Below are 23,019 nucleotides of genomic sequence, written 5' to 3'. Positions count from 1 at the left end.
ACACTGGGAACAGCCTGGCATAGCCTTCCCCTCCCCCTGCCCCTTCCCCACCCCCACAAGGGCATGGGGGCCATGTGCCTGGGATTTGCATGGGGTGGAGCAGCTGCCACTGTGGGCTGTGGCTGGGAGGCTGCACCTGGCTCTTCCTAATGGAGTCTGGGCTGCACTGCACTTGGGGTGGGCGAAAGCAGTGCTGGGAGTGGAGTTCAGGGGGTCTATAGCGAATTTTGGTGTGGCTGCAGCCCCCCCATAGCCCCACTCCCAGCACCACTGCTGCCCAGCCCAAGTGCAGCATGGGCCAGCCCTCCCACCAGGAAGATCCCGGCCCCAGCCGACCTCTGCAGCCCACCCCACCCTATGTGCATATCGAAGGACATGCACCCTCCATGCCCTTCCTCCTCCCTGTGCCCCCTGGATGAGCTGCTTCCAGCTCTGTCCCACCCCACCTCAGTTGCACGGCCTGCCCCTGCTCCAGCCCCACTCCCTCCCTCACCACTGCTGTAACTGCCTGTGCTGCCCCGCATTTGTGGGGGGCATGTTCCCCCCGATCAGTATACAGCAGAGGCAGCTGCTGTTTCAGTCTGGGCTTTGTGCCCCAAACCCCACTGCAGCTGGCTTGGGAGCGGCCAGAATCCATGCGTGTCCTGCTGCAGGGCTGAGCCACGCCCGCATGTGGCCAGGTGCAGCGGGGCTGAAGGTGCAGCGGCAGCTGCCTCCACTCTACACGGAGGTGGGGGGAGCATGTACCCCTAGGGCCTCTGCTGGGGTGCAATACACAGTGGTGGGAGCCCCCCACCTGGATGATGCCCCAGGCTCCTATCCTCCCACCACCCAGCCAGGCTGGGGCCCCACTTACCCTCCCCTGTTCCTGGCTGGGTCATACCATCCCTTCCTCACCACGGGGGCCTTGATCTGCCCCCCCTTCCCTCCCCCAGACTAACCTGATGGGCTAGGGGGGAGGGGTGCACACATGCCAAGCTCCCCCAGCCCATGATTGACTAAAAGAGACTCGCTGAACAACCAATTGATTGCAGTCGACTGGCTGGGGACCACTAATCTAGGTCTTGCACAACTTGCTGTTTTTCACTTTTGGAAATGGGGATTCCTGCTTCAGGAATGAGCTACAAGAAGTTTGGAGTCTGTATGTATTCTGGGCCAGGATCTATGTGTTTCAGAAGCTCATCAAAACTATCTGAATATGTCAAGTATGCAGAACTGAAATAGGAAGCTTGCAGTAATACTGTCATGTTATTTATTTATATGACTCATATTACCATAGTACTTGAGAGGTTATTGTTTTAATTTTGGTAGAACAAACAAGTCCAAAGAGTCAAAGTTGTTAACATGACTCTGTCAGTGCAGAATGTTTAACAAGAGGGGTTAAATGTTGTAAGTACACTGACTAGGTACTCCTAAATTCCATGCCAGGCACATTAGAAAATTCATGCCAAAGTTAGGAAATGTATAGGTTAGATACACAAGAGGAAGGGAATAGAAAACAAAACATAATACATTTTGAAATTGGAATGTGATGGTTTTACAAGAAAAAATTAACAAAAACTCTGTCCTTTTTCTAGAAAAAAGATATGTGTCTTTTATTCTATTGGGCTGGCCTTAGTAGGGAAGTAAGAAATAGTTATTTTGATGAATTTTGAGTATTTGAACTGCTGGATCTGAAAAAGGCAGATTTCATAATTCTCTCAAAGTGAGAAAAAAAGTGGCAAGTAACAATAAAGCACAAGGCATGGGGACATTCAGGTTTTGTTGATACTCTCTGGATGCATCTACATGTGCTATTAATGCAATACAGTAACCTCTGGCACAGTTTGTTTATATTGCTCCTGGGTGCTGCATTTACACGTGCACTCAGGACTGCAGCATATTGAGCCAGGATGGTGCTGTCCTGGCTGGCAGAGAGTCCAAGGGGTTAGCCTGCCAGCCTGGATCTGCGCCACCCCGGTTCCAGAGGAGCTGGCTGGGGCACGAGGGTGCTATAGTGGAGGGCAAGCTGGCAGGCAGCCGTTGCACTGTAGCACTCTTGTGCCTCAGCCACACCGTAGACAGTCTACACCTGCACCATGGTGGAGTAAATAACTGCCGTAGGATAGTACCTGTGTTGTGCAGTACTATCCTATGATGGAGTGAATTAATTTACTTTGACCTAATAGTGTCACACATGTAGTCTGCGATGCTTTACTGCAAGCTAATTAATCAACTCAGTAAAGTGCAAATGCCCCCTCTGGGTACAAAATGGTTGGTCACTCAAGAACAAAAGCTCTTGGCTGGCTGGTCATCCATGACAGCTATTGTTCTGGACCCTTGGTTGCTTCTTCACTCTGGGACATCAGCTGGCTCAGGTAACCAAAGCCTTCTTCACCAGTTATTTTTAGGCTGAGCAGAGCTGGATGGATCATTTCACCTGCTGTGCTGGTTTCATGCAGTGTAGTGGCCCTCAAAATAAGTTGAAAAGCAGAGAGATTGGAGAGGAAAAGGAAACAGAAGGAAGACAGATTGGGACAAGAATAAAAATAAGCATATGAAGAAGCAGAGAACAAAGCAAGAACTCATGTATATAAGGTTGGGATCTTCTCTGGTGCAGTGCTGATGTTCCCACTGGACTGAAGTCCAGTGTTTCTTGACTTCCAGTGAGAAATTTAACCACTTGATTTTCCATCCTCTTCTAAAATAGGTATTTAGAAATGTTTAGGAAAACCCCTGCAGTATTGTTTTTACAGTTCTCCGTTTGCTTTAAAACGGAACTCAGACATACTAAAAAGGAACCCAAACTGATATTTTAGAGTCCCAGAAAACTATTACTTTCAGTATGAAAACAGCTTACAGTTTGTGCAACTGAGAAAGAGGTATTTTTTTCTACTTTTTTCTTTGTACTTTAATTTCCAGATAACAGAACCTCAGTAAATTATTAATGAATGGATTGATCAGGAGGACCTCTGTTTCTAAAGAAATAGGCTTAGGGAGATAGTAGATAAAAATTGAAAGAAAATAAGTTATGGAAGTCTGTTATATAACCATAATTCCTGAAGGACTTTAACAAGTTGGAGGAAATCCAAGTAATATTTGAAGTTGAAAATCAGAAATAAATTCCTAAACTGTTGGAGTTACATAGAATCATCCCCCTTAGGGAAGTAGAGAAAGCCCTATTTCTTGAGACATTCAAAACGGAAATGGAAAAAGCATTTGATTATTATTGAAAATTCCTGAACTGGTGTTAGCATTAATAATTTCTTCCATCTTTACCCTTTACTTCTATGTATGTATAAAAGAGACCAAGGCCCAAATCCAAACCTCATTGAAACAAAAGACTGACAGAACATTAATATATAGACACAGTAAATTAATTAAATGGAAACAAAAGAAATAATAGTTAAGAAAAGCTAAAAATAATAAGTAACTAGAAGAAGCAGGCAAATGAAAAGCAGCAAATGTAAGGGAATGCTGAGAGAAAGAGAATTATCACGTAAAAGAACAAATGTGGTATGTATATTTTGTTGGAGACATTGCCAAGGGGGATTTGGAAATGGAAAAATTTAAGATCCCAAATGCAGACAGACTACAGGATTGTAACTGCTATAACCACCACAGTGGGAGTTCTGGGAGCAGAACTACTGCAGGATTGAATTAAAGAAAGAAGAATAAATCGCACAACCCAGAACAGGAAAAATATAAGTCTTACACATAGATGAACAAAAATTCAAGGTTTCATGGCAGGAGTATGCCTACTTAAGAAGATGCATATTTAATGCATGTTCTTTGAAATCTGTGTGAACAGTCTTTCCATTTTTGATGACACGGGAAGAACTGCAGAAGCAGTCCAAAAATGAGTGATACCACAGTGATGGGATCAGTGATTTTAGATAAGTTATTTAATACCCCCCAAGTCTCATTTTAGGTGCAATTGAAACTCAGTTGTTAAAAGATAGTTTTTGATGTTCCATGTCTATCAGTGGAGTTATTTAAAATTATTTTGAATAATACACCTTATATGTGTGTATAGTAAAAAAAGGTACTGCACAAGCAGAAGGAAGCGCTAACTGATCTGTGAAATACTTGGCAACTATTAGTCTATACTTCATAATATTACTGTGCTATAAACAGGAGAGAACCAGTTACAGCCCTCATTTGCACATGGGTATAAATGAAGAAATAAATGAAGATTAGAACCTCAGTTTGGTGAAAGGAGGTGCACCTATCCTGTAAACGTTAAGATTATTTTTTAAGCAAATCCCAAATATTAGATTTACCACTTGCAGATCTGATTAGGCAAATATATTGCCACCAGCCTCAATTTATGATGCCATACTAGAATGACCAAATGGGTAATAGAAAGACTACTTCCTTAGCTCTATGAAATTCTGAACAAATAAATACTGTATTTACTTGATTCCAAGACGAGGTTTTTTTCTTCAATTTAACATGGGGGAAGGCCTGTCGTCTTGTAATTGAGTACAAGGCAATGGTGGGGCAGGCAGCTGCTGTGGCTCTGGCCCTAACCTGCAATCAGGGCCAGAGCTGTAGCTGCTTCCTCCTCCCTCCCCCACCTCTGCCCCTACTGCCTCACCCTCTGCACCCCATACCGGGCCTGTTCCATGCCCTGGAGCAAAGCAAAGGTGAGCAGTGGGGTGGGGGGAGGGCATTAGGGCAGACAGGGGAGCAGACGCTGTGGTGGGGAAGAGATGGGAGCTTGAGGCAGCGGGGTCTGAGTGGTGGGGGGACAGGTGGCAGAGGGTAAGGTGGGGGGCAAAGGGCAGGAGTCAAGCTGCTTGAACTCTCCACTGTTTGCCCACCAGCTGCCTCCCCACACTGCCCCCTCCACCTGCCTTCTCCACTGCCTATACCACTGCCTGATCCCTGCCACCTGCTCACCTGCTTCACAACTGGGGGGACAAATTTAAGATGACCCTCCAACAATTAGATTCTATACATGGAAAATTATAACAACTTCATACATTTTCCACCTAATTATTGGTGGTTGGTCTTAAATTCAGGGTCATCTTGGATTTGAGTAAATATAAAAGATAAATTGCATTATAGAAGGGCAGATTTGAAACAAAACAACAACCTGGGATTCCAGGGGGAGTGGCTTCTGTGCAGATTTCAGTCCAAACGGTCACTCAGCTATGTCACTGGTATAATAGCAAACTCCAGCATGATGTAATTACAGCTTGGTTTTAGACCCTGATAGTCACCAGCAAATTGAACTGAAACACCCCTAATCTCTGCTGTAGAGGGTGCAGGTAAATTGACTTGGCTCTCATATGTATTCCAGGACTGCTTATAGGGCCAAACATTTACCTAGAAAAGCACAAGGTTTGTTTGTTTTTTAAATGTCAGTGTTCCTGTGCTGTAATTTCCATATGAAAGGATAGACAACAATAAAACATGAATGCATTGATTGTTCAGGGGGACCTTTATTTCCAAAGAATTCTATTATATGGTTTGATAGGACCCTATCATTAACATGTGGTTTGGTAGGACCCTAGTCTATTTTATTCTGAAGGACTGCATGCAGATCAAATAATGATGCTTATTCAGAAGCCTGACAATAGCTGCTAGTAAGTGCATTCCCATATTACAGCTCTGTAAAGAAAACCCTACAATAGAGTTTTGACCTTATGAGCAATAAAGATATTAAATGCATCACAGGTCAAACTAAACAGTCCTAAGACAGCTCTGGGCCTATTGTGCTGTAGAGGCTTCATGTTGGGCTTTTAATTAATGCTCTGCTACAAAGTACAGGAAACAAAGACAAACAGTAATGGCTCTGACCTAAAGCAACACTGTAATGAATCCAGAAGTGCTTTCAAGATGTAGGTTGTATACTTTTACTCCAAATGCATTTCTTTCCAGTCCCATTCCTAGTTTCAACAATTATTTGATTTTTGCTTGTCCCCCTTGCAGTCATAAAGCAAATATAACTGCATATATACATTATATAACCATTCTTCAGCAAAGCCATGTTTTCTTATTAGATAGAAAGTCTATGCACCAGCTGTCTGTGTGCTAAGTTGCAAGCAATGAAAGCTCTCGAGTTGGGGGCTGGACTTGATGATCCTTCAGGGTCCCTTCCAGCCCGAATGTCTATGAAATCTATGAACAACACCTTAGCAGGCAGATTGTATTGTGGACTCCCCATCTCTGGCTCTTGGGACTGAATAATTTCCCTGTGACAAGCACAGCAACTCCTTGTGTGTGATATTTAATATTAGTAAATGTTCAATTAGCCAGATCTTCAGACACAGTTTCATTAAAGTTGATGGAGCTACGTTGTTTTATACCAGGTGAAATCTGTTTCATGGAGCAGTTTTGATGCATAGATTCTACAACAGGAGAGTCAGCACCCATGTGATCAACCAGTTCTTCATATACTATTGGCAAAAAATTTATGTGAGCATCATATTTGAAATCAATTTTATATAACATATCAAAACCCCACAAAAATTTCCTCTTTCCCATTCAACCCTCCCCATCCCCACAATCATTTACTTTGTCAGGGCACGTATAGATTGACCCATGTGTTTACCGTATATTATACCACATACTTAACTGGTAACAACTTTTACAGTAGGAGTTCTAAGATAGCAAACGGTCAAGATTTTCAGAACCCCACTAATAATCCAAACTTTTTTTTACTCTGTAGAAGCGTAACTAAAGCCAAAGCTCGTTAGTCAATTTTGTTATTTATGTAAGATTGTCACAGGGATGCCAATGAAAATATGCTTAAGTTACAATGGGTGGGACACAGGATTTTCACATTACCCCCTCCCTCTGGGGGAAATCCATAACTTTGTCTACAGTGTGAACTCTGTTCAAATGGGTCACTGCAGATTTACCCAGTCAATGTGTTTGTTTCCACTTCCATTTTCATTGGCACAAAACCAAACAACCAAGGGGAAACAGGCAGTGCAAGGGCCCCCACCCTGGCTTTGAACGTATTTTTTTCTGTTGTAGCTAGTTCCCTCAGTTCCCCAGATCAGAGTTACAATTGTGATTAGCCTTTTGTTGTCAGGAGACAGAACATGGTGAGCCCACATCTAATGGTCCTGAAAATGTAGTTTAAATACTGCCTCAAACAAAATTATCCTAAATCATAGTGTAGTTGTAATCAGAAAAGTAGCTATATAAAAATGTCTTTCCTTTTCATTTGCTCCCTTTTAATATTATTGTCCTGGTCTTATGCTGTGAAGTCACAAAGAGAATGGAAGTGTCTAATCTGTCTCCCTCATTAGTAGAAACTTGATGTTCCAACATAAAGTAAGCACTAATGATCACAGCAACGGGGAGCAGAAATATTGTGTAAGAAGTCAGTTTTTCTACTACAAACTAATATACATTACTAGAAATGCTAGTCTGTGAAAAGGCTTTGTCTTCTACTTCATTGTTAGGTGCACCAACCGGTTCAACCAAATAAAGAGCTTGCTGCAAGGCATACTGTATCAGCAAATGAAGATGTGAGGCAAGCTTATATGACTGGCCAGTGCATAATACTTCCTTTGTCTCCTAACTTCAGTTGCCAAAATGTAATTGTAGAATAATTTGTGAGAGAGCACAATCTTGTCTTTCACTGAAGTATAAAAGACTCCATCAGGGTTATGTGCTATTTCCAGTGCAGAATATGGACACTTTAACTTTTTGCTGTGTACAAGTAGTATGGCTATACAGATGATGTGATGAGAATGAGCCAGAAAGGGAGTCTTATCTGAGCCTTAGGTTTTAATGCTTAAAATAGTGCTCTTTTGTAGCTCAAGCAAAAAATTCACATTTGCTAATGTTTCGATCAAGAATAGTCTAAAAAGGTATGAGATTCTTGTCGCTTAGAGCCTTACTGTACATATGTAATGGAAGATGCATTAGGCTGTGTATGTGCTTGTGTGTTCAATAAATAATGAAGTAGGCTAATATAACATTTTTGTTGGAATAAGTGCGGTTTACAGTTGTCATGATACTCAAGCATTTATGCACGTTATCCCAAATGACTGCTAGTAATACTTTTATTCCACTGCATTGTTCATGCCCCAGGGGCAGCCATGATGCCCACTGGTGGCCGGGTGACTCCTGCCCATCTCAGTCCCTATTGCAGCCCTCCCTTAATTGCTTACCCATCATGCCTTGTTCTTACTAGAGGTTGAATAAGGGAGGATGCCCATGGGCCTTAGAGTGAGACTTAGTCCATTTTACAGTACCACTGGGTCTCTCCTGGATGTCAAACAACCTTGATTCAACCCTTGAGCTCAGTGGGCACTCTGAGATGGCCTGCGTCCCTGCAGGGCCCTTGTAGCTTTGAGGGCTACGTGCATGTCTGTGCCCCTTCTGGGTATTCGTAGCCTTAAGAGCTCAGTGCGTAGCTCTGTTTCCTCTCCTACACCATGCCCCAAGCCAAATGGGTGATCTCTCTCTTGGGTGCTAATTATTTGTACACTCGGCTCCTTTGGGCCCTCAAACCTCTGGTCCCACATGCATTCTCTCCTCCGGGCTCTCAGACCCCTGATCCTACATACAGCCCCTCCTCTGGGCCGTTGGACCCTCTTGTCCCATTTAGCCAGCTCTGGGCTCATGGACCCTCTGGCCTGGCTCATCCTTTTTCTGGGCACATGGACCCTCCGGTCCAGGTCTCAGCCTTTTCCTAGGCTCCTGGACTCCTTACTGTGCCCCACTCTCAGTCTGCAGGCTGTTGGGTTACTGGTTCTTTAAGTAGGCCTTGCGCCTATCACTGCAGGGCTCAAGGTTAAACTACTAATACAACTTAAATAAACAAGAAGCATTGCAGCCCTCTGACAGGGACCTCAAATCTTCTAGGAGTTTAACATAAAACAAAGGCCACTTGCATGTAAAAGCCAGTCTTTCTCTACCCAGGGAACTTACCTCTGTTCCCAGGCCTGCAGAGCTGTTTAGCTAAATCGCGGTCTCTTCAGGAGCCCTGCTGCCCTGCAGCCAGGAGCTCCCTGACCAGTGCAGGCTCTGGGCTTATGTAGTTCCAGCCTGAGCCCTCTTCTGATCAGGTGAGTCTCTCATTAGCCCCCTTTGCCACCTTAAAGTGCTATGTGTATACCACCATGAGGTAAGTAGATGCCACTTACGTTTGAGAGGGGAAAACTGGAATGTTTTAGAATATTTTTAAAAATCATATTTGGATTATGTTTTTATTCACTATGCTTCAAAGCCAGATGCTTTCGTAGTTATCAGTCCAGCTGTTAAAGTCTCAGGAGCTATAAAACCTCTAAAAATAACACAAAAGACCTTTCTTTACCCAGAAAGTCTTCAGTTTTAAAATCTGCTATCTATGGCCCTACAGACTTGGAAGTGAAGGCTAGAAGACCACTGGAAAGGGACCACGGAGCCCTCTTTAGAGGAATAAACTATTTCTAGCCTGGAAGAATATGGGATAATAGATTTTAGCTTTATTCCATTTTTATAAAATTCATTGCTGGATTAGAAATGACCCTTGTCTTTCCTGGGCTTTGGGCAAAGGTAATTTGGGAAAAAAATCACAGGTGGGGGAAATATTTCTGTGGCAGATTGATTTTAGAAAAACATATGAAATCAATCAGCAGAGTGGGAGTGCTTGAACATGCCCTCTAGTGTGAGAAGAACAGGAAAGAAGGGAATCAACAACTGTTCAAGAGAGTAGGCCAAGTGTACAAAGGTTCACATTAAATAGTTTTATTCTGTGGCTACATAGTTTGTCCGTGGTTACTGACATCTCATATGTAATGTTTGGATGCCTATTTATATATGGAGTGTGTGTGTCTATGTGTATATTCATGTACACAATTTTTAAGTTGCCATTTATTTCCTTCATGGTCAGACAAAATGATTACAGATAAAAGAGATGAGCCTGAAAGTGGCATCATCCCAACCGTAATGATGATCCCAATCAGCATATTAATGCCATATGTAATATGTATATGCTACTAGATGTCTTACTACTAATTTTTCCATAGCTTAGCTTTGTTGTTTCAGTTCAGGCACAAAGATCTTGCTTCATTACTTGTGTATGGGTATACATAAGCATGATCATATTTGGTAACCATGCTTACAGGCAGTAACAATGGAGCCCACTGTAAATCCCACCACCTCGTGTTCCCATGTCATTTTTCCTATTTTATTTTAGAAATTATTATTTTTCTCCCCTACTGTATGCAGAAAACCTTCCTCGGGATTAGGAAAAATAAATATGGGAGCCTAAGTACGTAATATACCTTGATTTTAGCAAGCTTTTGATATGGTCTCTCACATCATTTTTGCAGGCAAGCTAAGGAAGTATGGGTTGGATGAATGGACTGTCAGGTGGACAGAAAACTGGCTGAAGCATCAGGCTCAGAGTGTAGTAGTTAATGGCTCAAGGTCTAGTTGGCAGCTGGTATCAAGTGGAGTTCCCCAGGGGTTGGTCCTGGGACTGATTTTGTTCAATGTCTTCATCAGTGACCTGGAAGGTGGCATAGAGTGGACCCTCAGTTAGTTTGTAGATGACACCAAGCCAGGGGGAGTAGTAAATATGCTGGAGGGTAGAGCTAGGATTCAGAGTGACCTAGACAAATTGGGTAATTGGGCCAAAAGAAATGCCATGAGGTTCAACAAGAACAAGTGCAAAATCCTGCACTTAGGACACAACAATCCCATGCACCAGTACAGGCTGGGGGCTGATTGGCTGGGCAGCAGCTCTGCAGAAAAGGACTTGGGGTTTACAGTGGACCGTAAGCTGAATATAAGCCAACAGTGTGCTCTTGTTGCCAAGAAGGCTAACAGCATACTGGGCTACATTGGTAGGAGTGTTGCCAGCTGATCAGAAGTGAATATTCCCCTCTATTCAGTACTGGTGAGGCCACATCTGGAGTACTGTGTTCAGTTTTGGGCCCCCCACTACAGAAAGGAGGTGGACAAATTGGAGAGGGTCCAGTGGAGAGCAACAAAAATGGTGATGGGGCTATGGGACATGACTTATGAGTAAAGACTGAGGGAACTGGGTTTATTTAGTCTAGAGAAGAGGAGACTGAGAGGGGACTTAATAGCAGCCTTCAGCTACCTAAAGGGAAGTTCCAGAGAGGATGGAGCTAGACTGCTTTTAGTGATGGCAAATGACAGAACAAGGACCAATGATCTCAAGTTGCAGCAAGGGCAGTTTAGTTTGGATATAAGAAAATACTTTATCACAAGAAGGGTAGTAGACACTGGAACAGGGTACCTAGATAGAGAGGCTGTGGAATCTGTATCCTTGGAGTTTTTTCAAGACCAAGCAGGACAAAGCCTTGGCTGGGATGATCTAGGTAGGGCTGGTCCTGCTTTGACAGAGGGTTGGACTAGATGACTTACTGAGGTCCCTTCCAACCCTAATTTTCTATGATTCTATAAGGTTATCAGTATATCTTTAACTGGGGTGGGGGAAGGACCAAAAACCTTCCACTAGCATTAAATGTATCAATTATATGTAATGTCCCTGGTAAGTGCTTGCACAGGGTGCCATTTAATGATTTTTCAGAGGAAAACAAAGTCTCTACAAATAGGTTAAAAAAAACCTTGCTGTACCCACTCACACATAGCTCCACTAAACTCTCAGAAAAAGTGGGCTGGATGGACTTGAAAATATGTTTTTAAATAAAGAGTACTAAGACCTCAAGAAGTGCCTTATGAAATGTTTGTTAATGAGTGGGAGAAAGTCTTACCACTGACACAAAGTAAACACAGCATTCATTTGTATCCAGAAGGGGCAGAGTGTAAAGGCCAGTCTCTCTCACACTCACTCCCTTTACCTCTGAAATGATTTTTGAGAGAGAAAAAGTCCAAATACGGGTGGAATTTTTCACTGTGCAAACATCTGACATACTATGATGGTTCTGTGTTTAGGGTTTATAGCTCATTGAAAAAAACCAAAAACAGTGTTTTGTTTGTTCTATAGAATTTCCAGACCACCCACATCATGGTGGTTTGGCTCTTTCTCCTGCTTGTCTGCAGGTGTGTCAGTCACTGTCCTTATTCACCCACCACTCTGGAATCATAAATACATTTGACCTGTTGCTTTACTCTACCTCTTTAGATCTGTTATCTTATGGCTTCTGTTTCTAAAAGGTGAAAGTGATAGAGAGAGGCATTTTATACCAGAGAAAATTTATTCTCCTTCTGCTATATTAAATTGACCTAGATACTCTCGGCAATAAGTATTTTTATAAGCGTTTGCTAGCAGCTAGATCATTGCTAGCTGCCCTCCCACCCCCAACTGGGACCTGCCCCATCCCTGAAGCTCTTTCTAAGCCCTGTGCCTCAATTACCTGATCGGGGCACGAGGCTGGGACCTGCCCTTGACTATGACAGTTCCAAACCAGCCCTGGGTAGTGTGGTGAAGTCTGCATGTGCACCCCAGAGCTGGCTGGGGACTGCCTGAAACAGGACAGTCTTTAGCCACCTCCAGGCTGCACATGCTTCCCTGTGCAGCCTAGGGCTGTCTGGGAACTGTCTTGATCAGGGGCAGGTCCCAGCCAGCTCTGGGCAGGGTGGAGAACTGTCCCCATGAAGGAAGTTCCCAGCCCCTGCTCTGCAATTGCAGCTGCGATCATGGAGTGGGGGCTGGGGAGCTTGTGTCCCACCCAGCTCCATGAGTGCAGAGCTGGGGCAGAACAGGTTGGGGAGCTTCATGAGCACAAAGCTGGAGGGGAAACAAGCTCCCCAGCCTGTTGCCCTCCAGCTTCAGGCTCATGGAGCTGGGTGGCGAACAAACTCCCCAGCCCCTGCCTGCAGGGAGCTCCCAGTGACAGCTCCCTAGGGGTTGCAAGGCTCAGGCTGATAGACGCTTATCTCCCAACCTGAGCCCCATGGGTGTGCAGAGCCACTGTTGGGAGGTAAGAGTCTTCCAGCCATCGCTCCCTGCTCCATGATCACGATCTGGAAGCAGAGGGCTTGAAGCTCCCTGCTACTTCGACAGGGCACATAGTCCCCACCTGGGCTCCTGCGGCAGAGCCTGCCCTGGCAGCAGGCAGCTCCCAGGGGCAGGGAGCTGTCTCCCACCCCCTTGTAGACAGCTGTGCGGAAGCAGATTTGGTTCCCGCGTAGGCATCTACACAAGTACTACAGTGCCATTACTAATGCCAAGTAAATTTGCTACTTGCATTTATAGGTAGCAAATTTACTCCGGATTAGGGAGGTTTACAGTGAAGTAAGCATGTGCACGTGTAGATCCACATGCTTACTTCATAGTAAACTATGGTAATTCGCCATTAAGCATCTTGTGTAGATGTGCCCTATCAGAACAATAGTATTTTACAACCAATGCACACAGGTGTAAATCCTTGTATAAACATGCAAGTTAGCTTAAAATAAGCCTAATAGGTCACGTCTACATGTCACCCTACAATGATGTAGTGACACGCTAAATCGCCATGTGGCGTGCTACGACAACATAGCAACTGTGTGGATCTACACATGATCAGCAGCATGCTCCCCTGGTATAGCTCACTGCTATGGCAACATAACAGTGAAATCTAACCGTGCTCCGTATGCGCGGTGCAGTAACCGCCCATAACTGCTCTATGCTTTAGTACTTCTACAAGGAAATACTAAAGCACAGCACCGTAGCAACATTGTCATACGGCAATGTGTAGACACACCCATAAAATATGAACTATAGATGATGATGGCAATAACACCTGTTGTTTAAGTACCAGATAGTACACTGAATAAAAGCCTGTTTTCTCGGTATAAAAGCCTATTTTCTGTTACTTATATAACCTTACCAGACTTTAGCTATTTGAGGTAATTCTTTTCCTTATTGTGTGCTTGCCTAAAACATGGATTTGAGTCTTTTTGCTAACTATCATTCACTGAATGAGACTGGGGTCCTGTGGAGGGGGGAAAAGTGATCATGTAATTATAATTTAGCCACTTTGTGTAGTCATAAAGGTGAAAAATTAAAATTACACAAGCTACCTTTGGCACCTACTTTTTTAACAGTTTGAATTACAGGGTAGCTTTTTATGTAATGTATATTTGATATAACATAATCAGCCTAGATTATCAAGAGGTTCAGAGAGAAAACAAGGTACTTTTAAAATTTGAACTCTGTGCTCTTAGCATTTCTGCCCATGAATATCATGGCTTTGTTTTTGGTTCCATTCGGTTATTAAATATTTTAGATTGACTTACAAAATGCTTGCTCCGTGCATTGTAGCAAGTTTTTGGTATCATGGGTCAAAGCTGCTCTGGGCCAGTGGGATTACAAATTCTCTCTTAGATCTGGCTGACAGCCTAAAGTTGCCATAATAATTCTGCTCTTTAATGAGTGAACTAGGTGGTATTTATAAACCAATAAATGTCTCCTGGGAAGCTTTGTAAAAAGTTCCATTCAAAACCAATGTTGTTTATTTATAGTATTTGTTTGTTAGTTTTGTTTTCCTCTGCACTTACTACTGTAGACATATGCATGAAAACAGGATATTTGTCTCTTAAAATGCAGTTATAGTAAGAAAAGTATTCATGCCATAATGGAATCTTCCTACTTCAAAAAAGTAAACTCTCCCACTCAATGGATCCAAGTGTTGTATTCATTTAGATTCCTTATTTTCCTATCAGAATTTTTTTTCTGTATTCGTTCTTGCTAACCAATGCAGTTTTGGGAAACTCTTAATCCCAGTGAAACAGTAATTATGGTAAAAAATAAACATTAGAATTCACACTCTCCTACTTGTGGGGAAACAGAGTAAACAGAAATACTTAATTTACTCTGACATTTATTTTTCTGTGGTGCCTAGAGACCACAAAAAGTTCCTTACCTCACACATGCAGTTAGACAGATAGCACAAGGTGAATTCTATGCTAGCAGATACATCATCCACACCATTTTCACTGCTGATATTTTTACTTTGTGATACATTAATTTGACTTTTAGATCACAGGTTTTCTACCCAACAAAAAAGATCATTTTCTTTTTCCTTTTTTTTTCCTGCTTCCTATTATGTAAAACAAATTATATCTAGAAGCCAGCAATGTTATGTTTATAGTGCTACTGTCAGACTCAGTTAATGACTATATGCTCAGGGTACATGCAGATGTTAGGGTTAGGTCAATCTAAGTGCCAATCAGTACAGACATTCGTGGAGGTTAGATAGGGCAAAAAAGTCCTGCCTGATCTAATTCAGTTCACATCTGGAGCTCAGCACAGGGGTTGGGAAAGTCCAGCTATTTGCTCCAGCCCCTTGACTTCCCTCTTTCTACCTCCTCCACTACCCTGACTAGGTTATTTTTACCATGACACTCCCCACCTCAGGACCAACAACTCCTTCACCTCATGCAGGAATTGTCTATTATAATAATAAATATTTAGCTCCTGAAGGCACAACCATACATTGAGGCTATGAGTCCCACTGTCCCAGTGGGAGCTTCAGGGAGCATTGTACAGAATGCCTCCTTGGCTTTTCAAGGCGAATAGTCTTCCGGTATGGCCAGCTCTTGCTGGTTAGTTTGGAAAATGGGTCCATAGTTTTGTTAGTCTCCTTTCCAGTTAGGATTTTTAGATTTTAGTTTTTTCTTATATGTGAAAAAATAAAAGCTAACCCAAGGATCTTAGTGACCTCAGGTATCTAAAATTAGGACTCTTATTCTTTACTCATATTTTTCCAATCATTTGCTGGTAATTCTTCCTAATCCCTTTCCTGAGTGAGAAAACATTGGACACACCTGCAGCTGTTAATATTTTCCCTCCTGATTAGCACTGTGTAGAGAGAAGTTAGCACAATCTTAGAATGTCTCCAAATTTAGTTTTCCTCACTTATTCCTTCTTCCTAAAGACAGAGCTCACTTGTAAAGACCTCACTTGATTGTACTTCAGTCAAAATCTGACACAGTTCCATTGTCACTTTGAGGTCCTGAAGAGGACTGGAAACACTGAGGAATTCAACGTGTCAAGACAACTTTTATTCCACTCCTGACAATTACAAGAGCAGAGAGCAAATACAGATTCCATTTTTTTAAATGACAAAGATACTTGCTAGGCAATTGAGAATCTTGATTTCCTGTAACATATCTAGATATTGTTTGCTTAGAAATATTCTAAACGCTCTTGGAGATAAAGATCATCCTTTTGTTCTGTGTTTATATAGTATTTAGCAAAATGTCATCCTGGTCCATGGCGGAAGCTTCTAGGTTCCCTTTGATATAATTAATAGTAAAAATACTATTGTTACAGTTGTCTAAAATGTCTATATACATTGCTGATGTCCATCCTGTAGTACCTATAGCTTGTATTATAGTGGTAGGACTCAGTTTTTTAGTGCTTTAGTTTTTCTTTTTTCCTAAGCTTCCCTGTTGGATCCCAGTTTACTCTTGAGTCTTTCTAGTCAGTAAAAACTGGAGCAATGCCTGCAAGTCATGTAGCACTATCAAAAGAGGGCACTTCTTCCTATGAAAGCAAAGGAAGTTACCTTTCTGCTTCTCCTAATAAACCACTGAAATTCAAAGTGATGTTATTTTATTATTATTATTATTGCATTGAAATGTTTGTGTTAAATCTAGTAGAGACTGGGAGCATCTACACAAGACGCTGACTGTGCAGTAGCTGAAAAATACTGCGCAAGTAGTTCATCATAGCACGGACAGCGCTAATACGCTACTGCATGGTAGCATCACCTAAAAAATGCTTGCCGGCACTACTGCTCAATAACTGCAGTTACTGCACATTTATTTAGTACTTGCTACTAAATACTACACTTGCTAATGCAAGTACTAAATAAATGTCCAGTAACTACTACACAGTAGTGTCTCATGTAGATGTGCCCACTGCTGAATACATTCTTATTGTTTTGGAACAACTCAGTTATTGCTTTATTTACATTTCAGGTTGCATAACATATAGGATAGTTTGACTTTTTTAGTGGTCATTTTTCAATTTGTGTTGCTTAACTCAGCCATGATACAGTTACAGTTGTTTTTTGCAACTCAGATGCAGTTGCAAAAAAAAGAAACATAATTTGGAGCTTCATTAATGCAAGTCTTAGTCGTTGGACATGGTAGATGATAGTACACTTTATTCAGTGCTGGTTAGGCCTCATTTAGAGTATTGTGTGTAGTTCTAGGCTCCACATTTTAAGAAGTATGTGGAGAAGTTGAAGAGGGTCCAGAGACAGGTAACAAAAATTATAAGGGGCTGGAAGGGGAGCTGTGCAAGGAAATGTTGAGAGAAAAGCCTGGAGAAAAGGAGACTAAGTGGGGCATGATAACAGTTTTCAAATATTTAAAGGCTGCCATAAAGAAGAGGAATAACAATTGTTTTCCTTTACTGCAGAGGGCAGGATACAAAATGATGGCTGTACCAGCAAGGTAGATTTTTTAGTGCCAGAACAGTATTGTAATGGAATGAACTTCTCGAAAATGTTGTGGCATCTCATTCATTGAAGATTTTCAAGAGGAGGTTGGATAAGCATCAGACAGGGATAATTTAGGAATAGTATTATTGCATTCATGCAGAGGGTTGGACCAGCTGAGCCTCAGCCTTCCAAGCCTGTGTTTCTGTGCTATAATACATGTTCAAATTCTTTCATCCTTTCTAACAACGTGTAGTACCGTCCTCCTGGAGAACATTTAAGTGAAACTGGGGGAGGTGTTTGCAGAGTAAGGAGCACAGCATGAGTCTGGGTGGCAAAATGTGGCCCCTTTTAAGTTCTTGCCTGAATTGCTCAGTGGCATTGTGGTAACAGATAGTTGCAATATATTCTAGATTTCACTGGCAAGAGAAATAGTCATAGTACATACCTTTTATCTAGGCGTACCCAGGTGTTTTATAAGAAACACCAAGGGCTAGATCAGGGGTCAGCAACATTTTTGGGCAGAGTGCCAAAAACACCTGCAACTTCAACTTCTAAGATGTTGGCATGCCAGGGGCAGATGGCAGAGGAGCCACAAGGGACCCAATCCTTGTTGTTGCCATGTAGCCCTGACCCCCTCCCCACCATCCACCCAGAGGCATGCATGCCAAGCAAAATGCCTCTGAGTGCCACACTCTGGCACTCACGCCAGGGATTGCCTACTCCTCAGCTAGATCATCCCTTGGTCTGCAGGTCCACACAGGGACATAGAGTATAAAGAGATATAAGGTCTGAGTACACGGAAGGAAGTGTTGGGGAATGGGATGAGCCATGGTTCCCACTCTCAACTTCTTCCTAATGTATGTAAGTATATTTATAATGTCAGTCAGCAGAATGGAGTAAGCATGAGAAGGGTGCAATAATTTGCTACTGATATAAGTCAGCAACCACATTATTGCCCTTTTGATATGGGGGGCAGGGAGAGAATTGTAGGTTAATTTGTTGATCATTTTATGACTGGCCTTTAAGAAACCTACAGAATGTTTGCTACTTCTCTGATGACCTTTTAGTCCCTCTGTTGTACTGTAGCATTCCAGTGACATACCATTGAAAACAATACCCTGGTAAGAGGCATGCAGTAGCTTGTATATTCACTAGCAGTCAAGTAATAACAATAATAAAAAAGGCTACTCTCAACTTTGTCAAAGTTCCAGTTAAAGAATGCATACTTATTTGAGAGTGAGAAAGAGTTGCTCCTACTTCATCAGTGTTAATATATCAGGTCATCATAACAGAAATACTGTACTGTATATTTGCTGTGGATTAAGCCATGTAGCCATGTCCTCCAATGGACACATGTCCTTTAAAAGATAGACTGTATTTTCTTCCCACCTTTTCCTTCATCCTCCTTTTTTTATATATATTTTAATTGTCTTTTTGATCAAAGTAATGTTCAATTTCATGGAATAACATTTTTCTTCCCTCTCTCTCCAACCCTCTTTTTCTTCCTTCTGACCTCCTAGTTCTTGGATGTTACGACTGTAGGGTAGCACTGACCAATCCCACTGGAATGTTCAGCTCTCCATGCTTTCCCAGTGATTACCCCAACACCCAAACGTGCAAGTGGACCATCCAAGCTCCTCGGGGATACATCATTCAGATAACATTTATTGACTTTGACATTGAAGAAGCTCCAAACTGCATTTATGATTCACTGACATTGGACACTGGAGGACACGAGGTTAAATTTTGTGGTGTCACTGCCAAAGGATTGTCCTTTAACTCGACTGGAAATGAAATGATTGTGTCTTTTACAAGTGACTTTAGTATCCAAAAGAGAGGCTTCAATGCAAGCTATACCCGAGGTAGGTAAACTTAAAACACTTCATTCTTGTATTATCTAGCAAGCAAGCTTGTTGAATGTGCGAAGGTGAATATTCCATGTGTGAATCTGAAGCCCCTGGCTTCCAGCATATTCACAGGTCAGACTATATCAATAAATTGTACTCTTCATGCTTTTTAATCATGTAATTTTTGTGTGAATGAAGATATAGGATGTGGTTTTCTCCTTCCATATAGCTTACTAAGGACACTGGAAAACAATTTAACATGTTTTAGGCTCATATGCATACTACAGGGCATGGCCAACTGGTGCCACCTTAGTCGGGGGGGGTCATGCCCTGCCTAGTGACCAGTCACAGTAGGTGACTGGGGGAAGTGGGCCCCCCCGCAGCCAATCTCACGACCAGGAAGTGGCCACAGTGCTCCCAGAAGTGGCTGCAGTGCTCCCGCCTGCCCCCCCAGCCCATTGCTTAAGAGAGGAGCACGGCCTGTCAGGGGGTGCACCAGAGCTCTCAGGGGGTGCACATGCACCCCTACATGTCACCACTGCCACAGGGTATGAAAGTGACACTCACCTTTAACACTATAAACCTGCATAAAGAGCAGGACATTATAATCTGATTCCCAGTTCTGAGGTCAGCAGCAGAGGGAATTCAACACATCCAGGTATAGGTCTACCCTCTGGCACATCAGAGCTCTCCACAGCAAAGGTAAAGCAGGTCTGTGCAGGAGACAGAACTTTCTCAGGGGCTGGTTCAAGACTGCTGAATAACACTTTCCCACCTCCCACCCCAGCTAACTAAGGGACATCACAAACCTCAGCACCTCCAGCTCCAAATGCAATGTGTGTTTCTTTGATCTTGTTTCCTCTAACATACATATGTGACAACATAGATCATTCAAAAATATAATCACCAAAACAAGACATTCTGCTGTACACATTTCTCCCTCAAGGGAGAGGGCTAGAGAACAAGCAGCACATGACAGATGTTAGACACATTACTTAATGCGCCACTGGAAACATTCAGATACTGCAGTGATGAGTGCAGTATAAGTATTCATTTGAAATAGAATAGAATGAGTAGCAGTCCCAGACCTTGTTTTCTCTGAATGGTAGAATAGCTTCCCTAGATTAAATTTTATACAAATGAACTATTTCTTCATCTTGCTTATTCCCAGAAAGCCACCGCCTCCTTTTTTTGAAGGAACAGGGGATGTCTGCATTGATTCTACAGTGCTTCTGAGAGCACTGCTGAGAAGTATGCCATGTCAAACTTCTCCCACCCAGCCCTGTACCAACCCAGAAGTGAGGTAGTGAAACTACCCTGAAGTTGCCTATTTCTCTTCCCCCCACAAACGTGCTGGAGGTAGCATGAGTGGCAGCAGGGCCTGATCTCCAAGACAGTTTCACTACCTCGTTTCTGGGTTTAGCATTTATGGAGAGGGAGCAGATGGGGAAGTTGTTCTTTAAGTTATACCACAGTCATTTCCTTTGAAACTTCCTGAGTATTGGTATTAATCTTTATTTGGATTGAGGTAGTACTTTGGAGCCCTGGTAATAGGGAAGGGATTCATTGTGCTAAGTACTGTACAGACCCAGAAGAATAAGATGATATTCACCCTGTCAGACTTACAGCCTCTTTCACACTCAACTACACTTTGACTTTACAAGATAAATAAGTGAATTCTTAAAATCAGAGGGCAGAAGAATTAAAGCCTGTTCCACAAGCTAAATCTGTTTACAATCCTGAAATGAAAAAAATGTAACACTATAGTTAGAAAGTTAGAAATGTTACTAAGGTTCATTAGAAGCATCTAAGAGGTTACTCTGGGTGACAAAAGCAGTTTCTGCTGTGCTCAGAGCAAGCAGAATATAATCTGGATAATAAAAGAAAAAGCAGTGTAAACAGATGTGCAAAGTGATGCATTTACACTACTATTTTTCAAGTTTGCTAGGGATCCTCCCATTCTACTCCACTAATAGATACTTTATTCTAAACATTCTCTCCCACAAATATTTCTGTACAATATTCTCATGTGAATGAGATTACCTGTGGCGTAAAATATTACTCAGCAGGTGCATCTACACATACCATTAAGACAACGTGATAAACCCTGGCACAGTTTGTGTCAGAGATTTTATGGTGCTTTAATGGCATGTGTAGATGCTCAAACTGCTGTGGACCAGGATACACATGCAGATGCTGCACCCAGGACTGCAGCAGTTTGAGCTGGAGAGGAGAAGCCCTGGGCTGGCAGGGGCCTGGAGGGCCAGCCTGAGTCTGTGGGAGGCAGTGTTGGTCATTGGAGAGGCTGGTTGGGGCACAAGTGTGCCCCAATATGCAGAGCCCTGTGTCTAGAAGGCAGGCAGGGGTCTGGCTCTCTGCTGCCTGGGCTTACTGAATGCAATGTACACCCAGGTTCAGCATTTACATGTGTATTTAGGTGCAGTAATTTTTGCTGCAGTAAGACAGTACTGTCCCTGACAGTACTATCTTGCTGTGGCAAAAATTAATTTGTTGTAGTCTAATAGTGTCACACGTGTAGACTGTGATACTTTAAACCACAGCAAATTGTATTGCTGTACACCTGCAACTATCTTATCTAAGAGCCATTTTTGACCTTAAGTGTCAGGAAGCATTGTCTTCATCCAAGAATATAATTGAACTATAATCATTGAAACAGCTGGATAAATTCCCCTATCCATGAAAGTTGTGCAATTCCCCTGATTTCAGCAGTGTTACAAAAGTACAACTCATGGCAAAGTTTAGCCCTGACAGGCTGTAAAACTGCAGTTCAGTCGAAAATGTTACCCTTTTAACATTCATGTAAAAGAGAACCATTCCATGGAGAGACCTGAGGAATGGTCCAGTGGTACCAAAAACCATGTTTATATTCTTTCCAATTATGCAATTGGTCCAATAAAAGGTATCATCCATAAAAATCCTGACCATCCCAAAATAATTTGGTGAAAAACCACCGGATATTACAGGAAAAATAGAAGTTTGGGAGTAGAAGGGGTTTTGAAAAAACTGGACAATTTGCTATCCTAGATATGCTGCTATAAAATTTGCTAGCGGGTAAATATACCGGTTAGTATATAATAAGTACATGAGCCAATCTACATGCAGATAGAACAAGAAAATGAAGTAAGGGAAGGGTTTAGGTGAAAAGATACAGTTTTTGTGGGGTTTGAAATGTTACGTAAGAGTGGTTTCACACTGAGATCCAGATATTGGTGGATCTAGGATTTTGAAAAGGAGGGTATGGATGCTGTGGTGCATCATCACGAAAGGAAACTGGAAGCTTTACTAATATGACGGGAGCCTTGGGCGGTGTTATATAGGTTAAGATTGAAACAAAAACAAATATAATTTTATTGGAATGAATTAAGAACACCCTACAGAGTTGTGAAATAGGAGCTACTTTACCAGAAGCAGCAAATAGCATAATTGTAGAGGAAAGTCCAGCTTGATTAGTGAAACATCAAGACCATTAAAAAGGAGAAAGGATTGTTAACATCTGTGGAATGAGGAGTTATGAGGAATGAAGAGAAGGAATAAGTAGATTTTAATGAGCCATGAATTCAACTGATGCTCTCACTGATGCCTGAAGTTCACAGAAATGCTGATGCCAATGCCAGGCAGCTGGTTTTAAACTTGGGGGTCAGCAAGAATCAAAGGGCAAGTGCGACTGCACCAGTGCACCCCTCCCTTTCCCCCTGAATCTGCCCTTGGGTCCAGAACACATTTCCTTGGATCTTCTTGGAGAATCTCCTTGTAGCATTGAATTAAAGTACTAAATCCTCAGATGGAGTAAACAGATAGCTCTGCTGAGTTCAATGGAACTATGCAAGCATCTATCAACAGGCAACTTG

At 42.4% G+C, this 23,019-nt stretch overlaps 1 protein-coding gene across 4 annotated transcripts in view; it reads left to right on the top strand.

Annotated features, from left to right (window-relative positions):
- ADGRG6 (adhesion G protein-coupled receptor G6) overlaps nucleotides 1-23,019 on the top strand; it is a 204,163-nt gene that overhangs the window by 50,918 nt on the left and 130,226 nt on the right. For all 4 annotated transcript variants that reach the window (XM_019527071.1, XM_019527073.1, XM_019527070.1 and 1 more), the window contains exon 3: nucleotides 18,824-19,165. In XM_019527071.1, the coding sequence (XP_019382616.1) occupies nucleotides 18,824-19,165 (342 nt within the window). The remainder of the gene's footprint in view (nucleotides 1-18,823; nucleotides 19,166-23,019) is intronic.

This window comes from Gavialis gangeticus, unplaced genomic scaffold (genome assembly GCF_001723915.1).
Source record: "Gavialis gangeticus isolate Ggan-Ray unplaced genomic scaffold, GavGan_comp1, whole genome shotgun sequence".
Taxonomy (NCBI): domain Eukaryota; kingdom Metazoa; phylum Chordata; order Crocodylia; family Gavialidae; genus Gavialis; species Gavialis gangeticus.
This window is presented reverse-complemented; position numbering and strand designations above follow the sequence as displayed.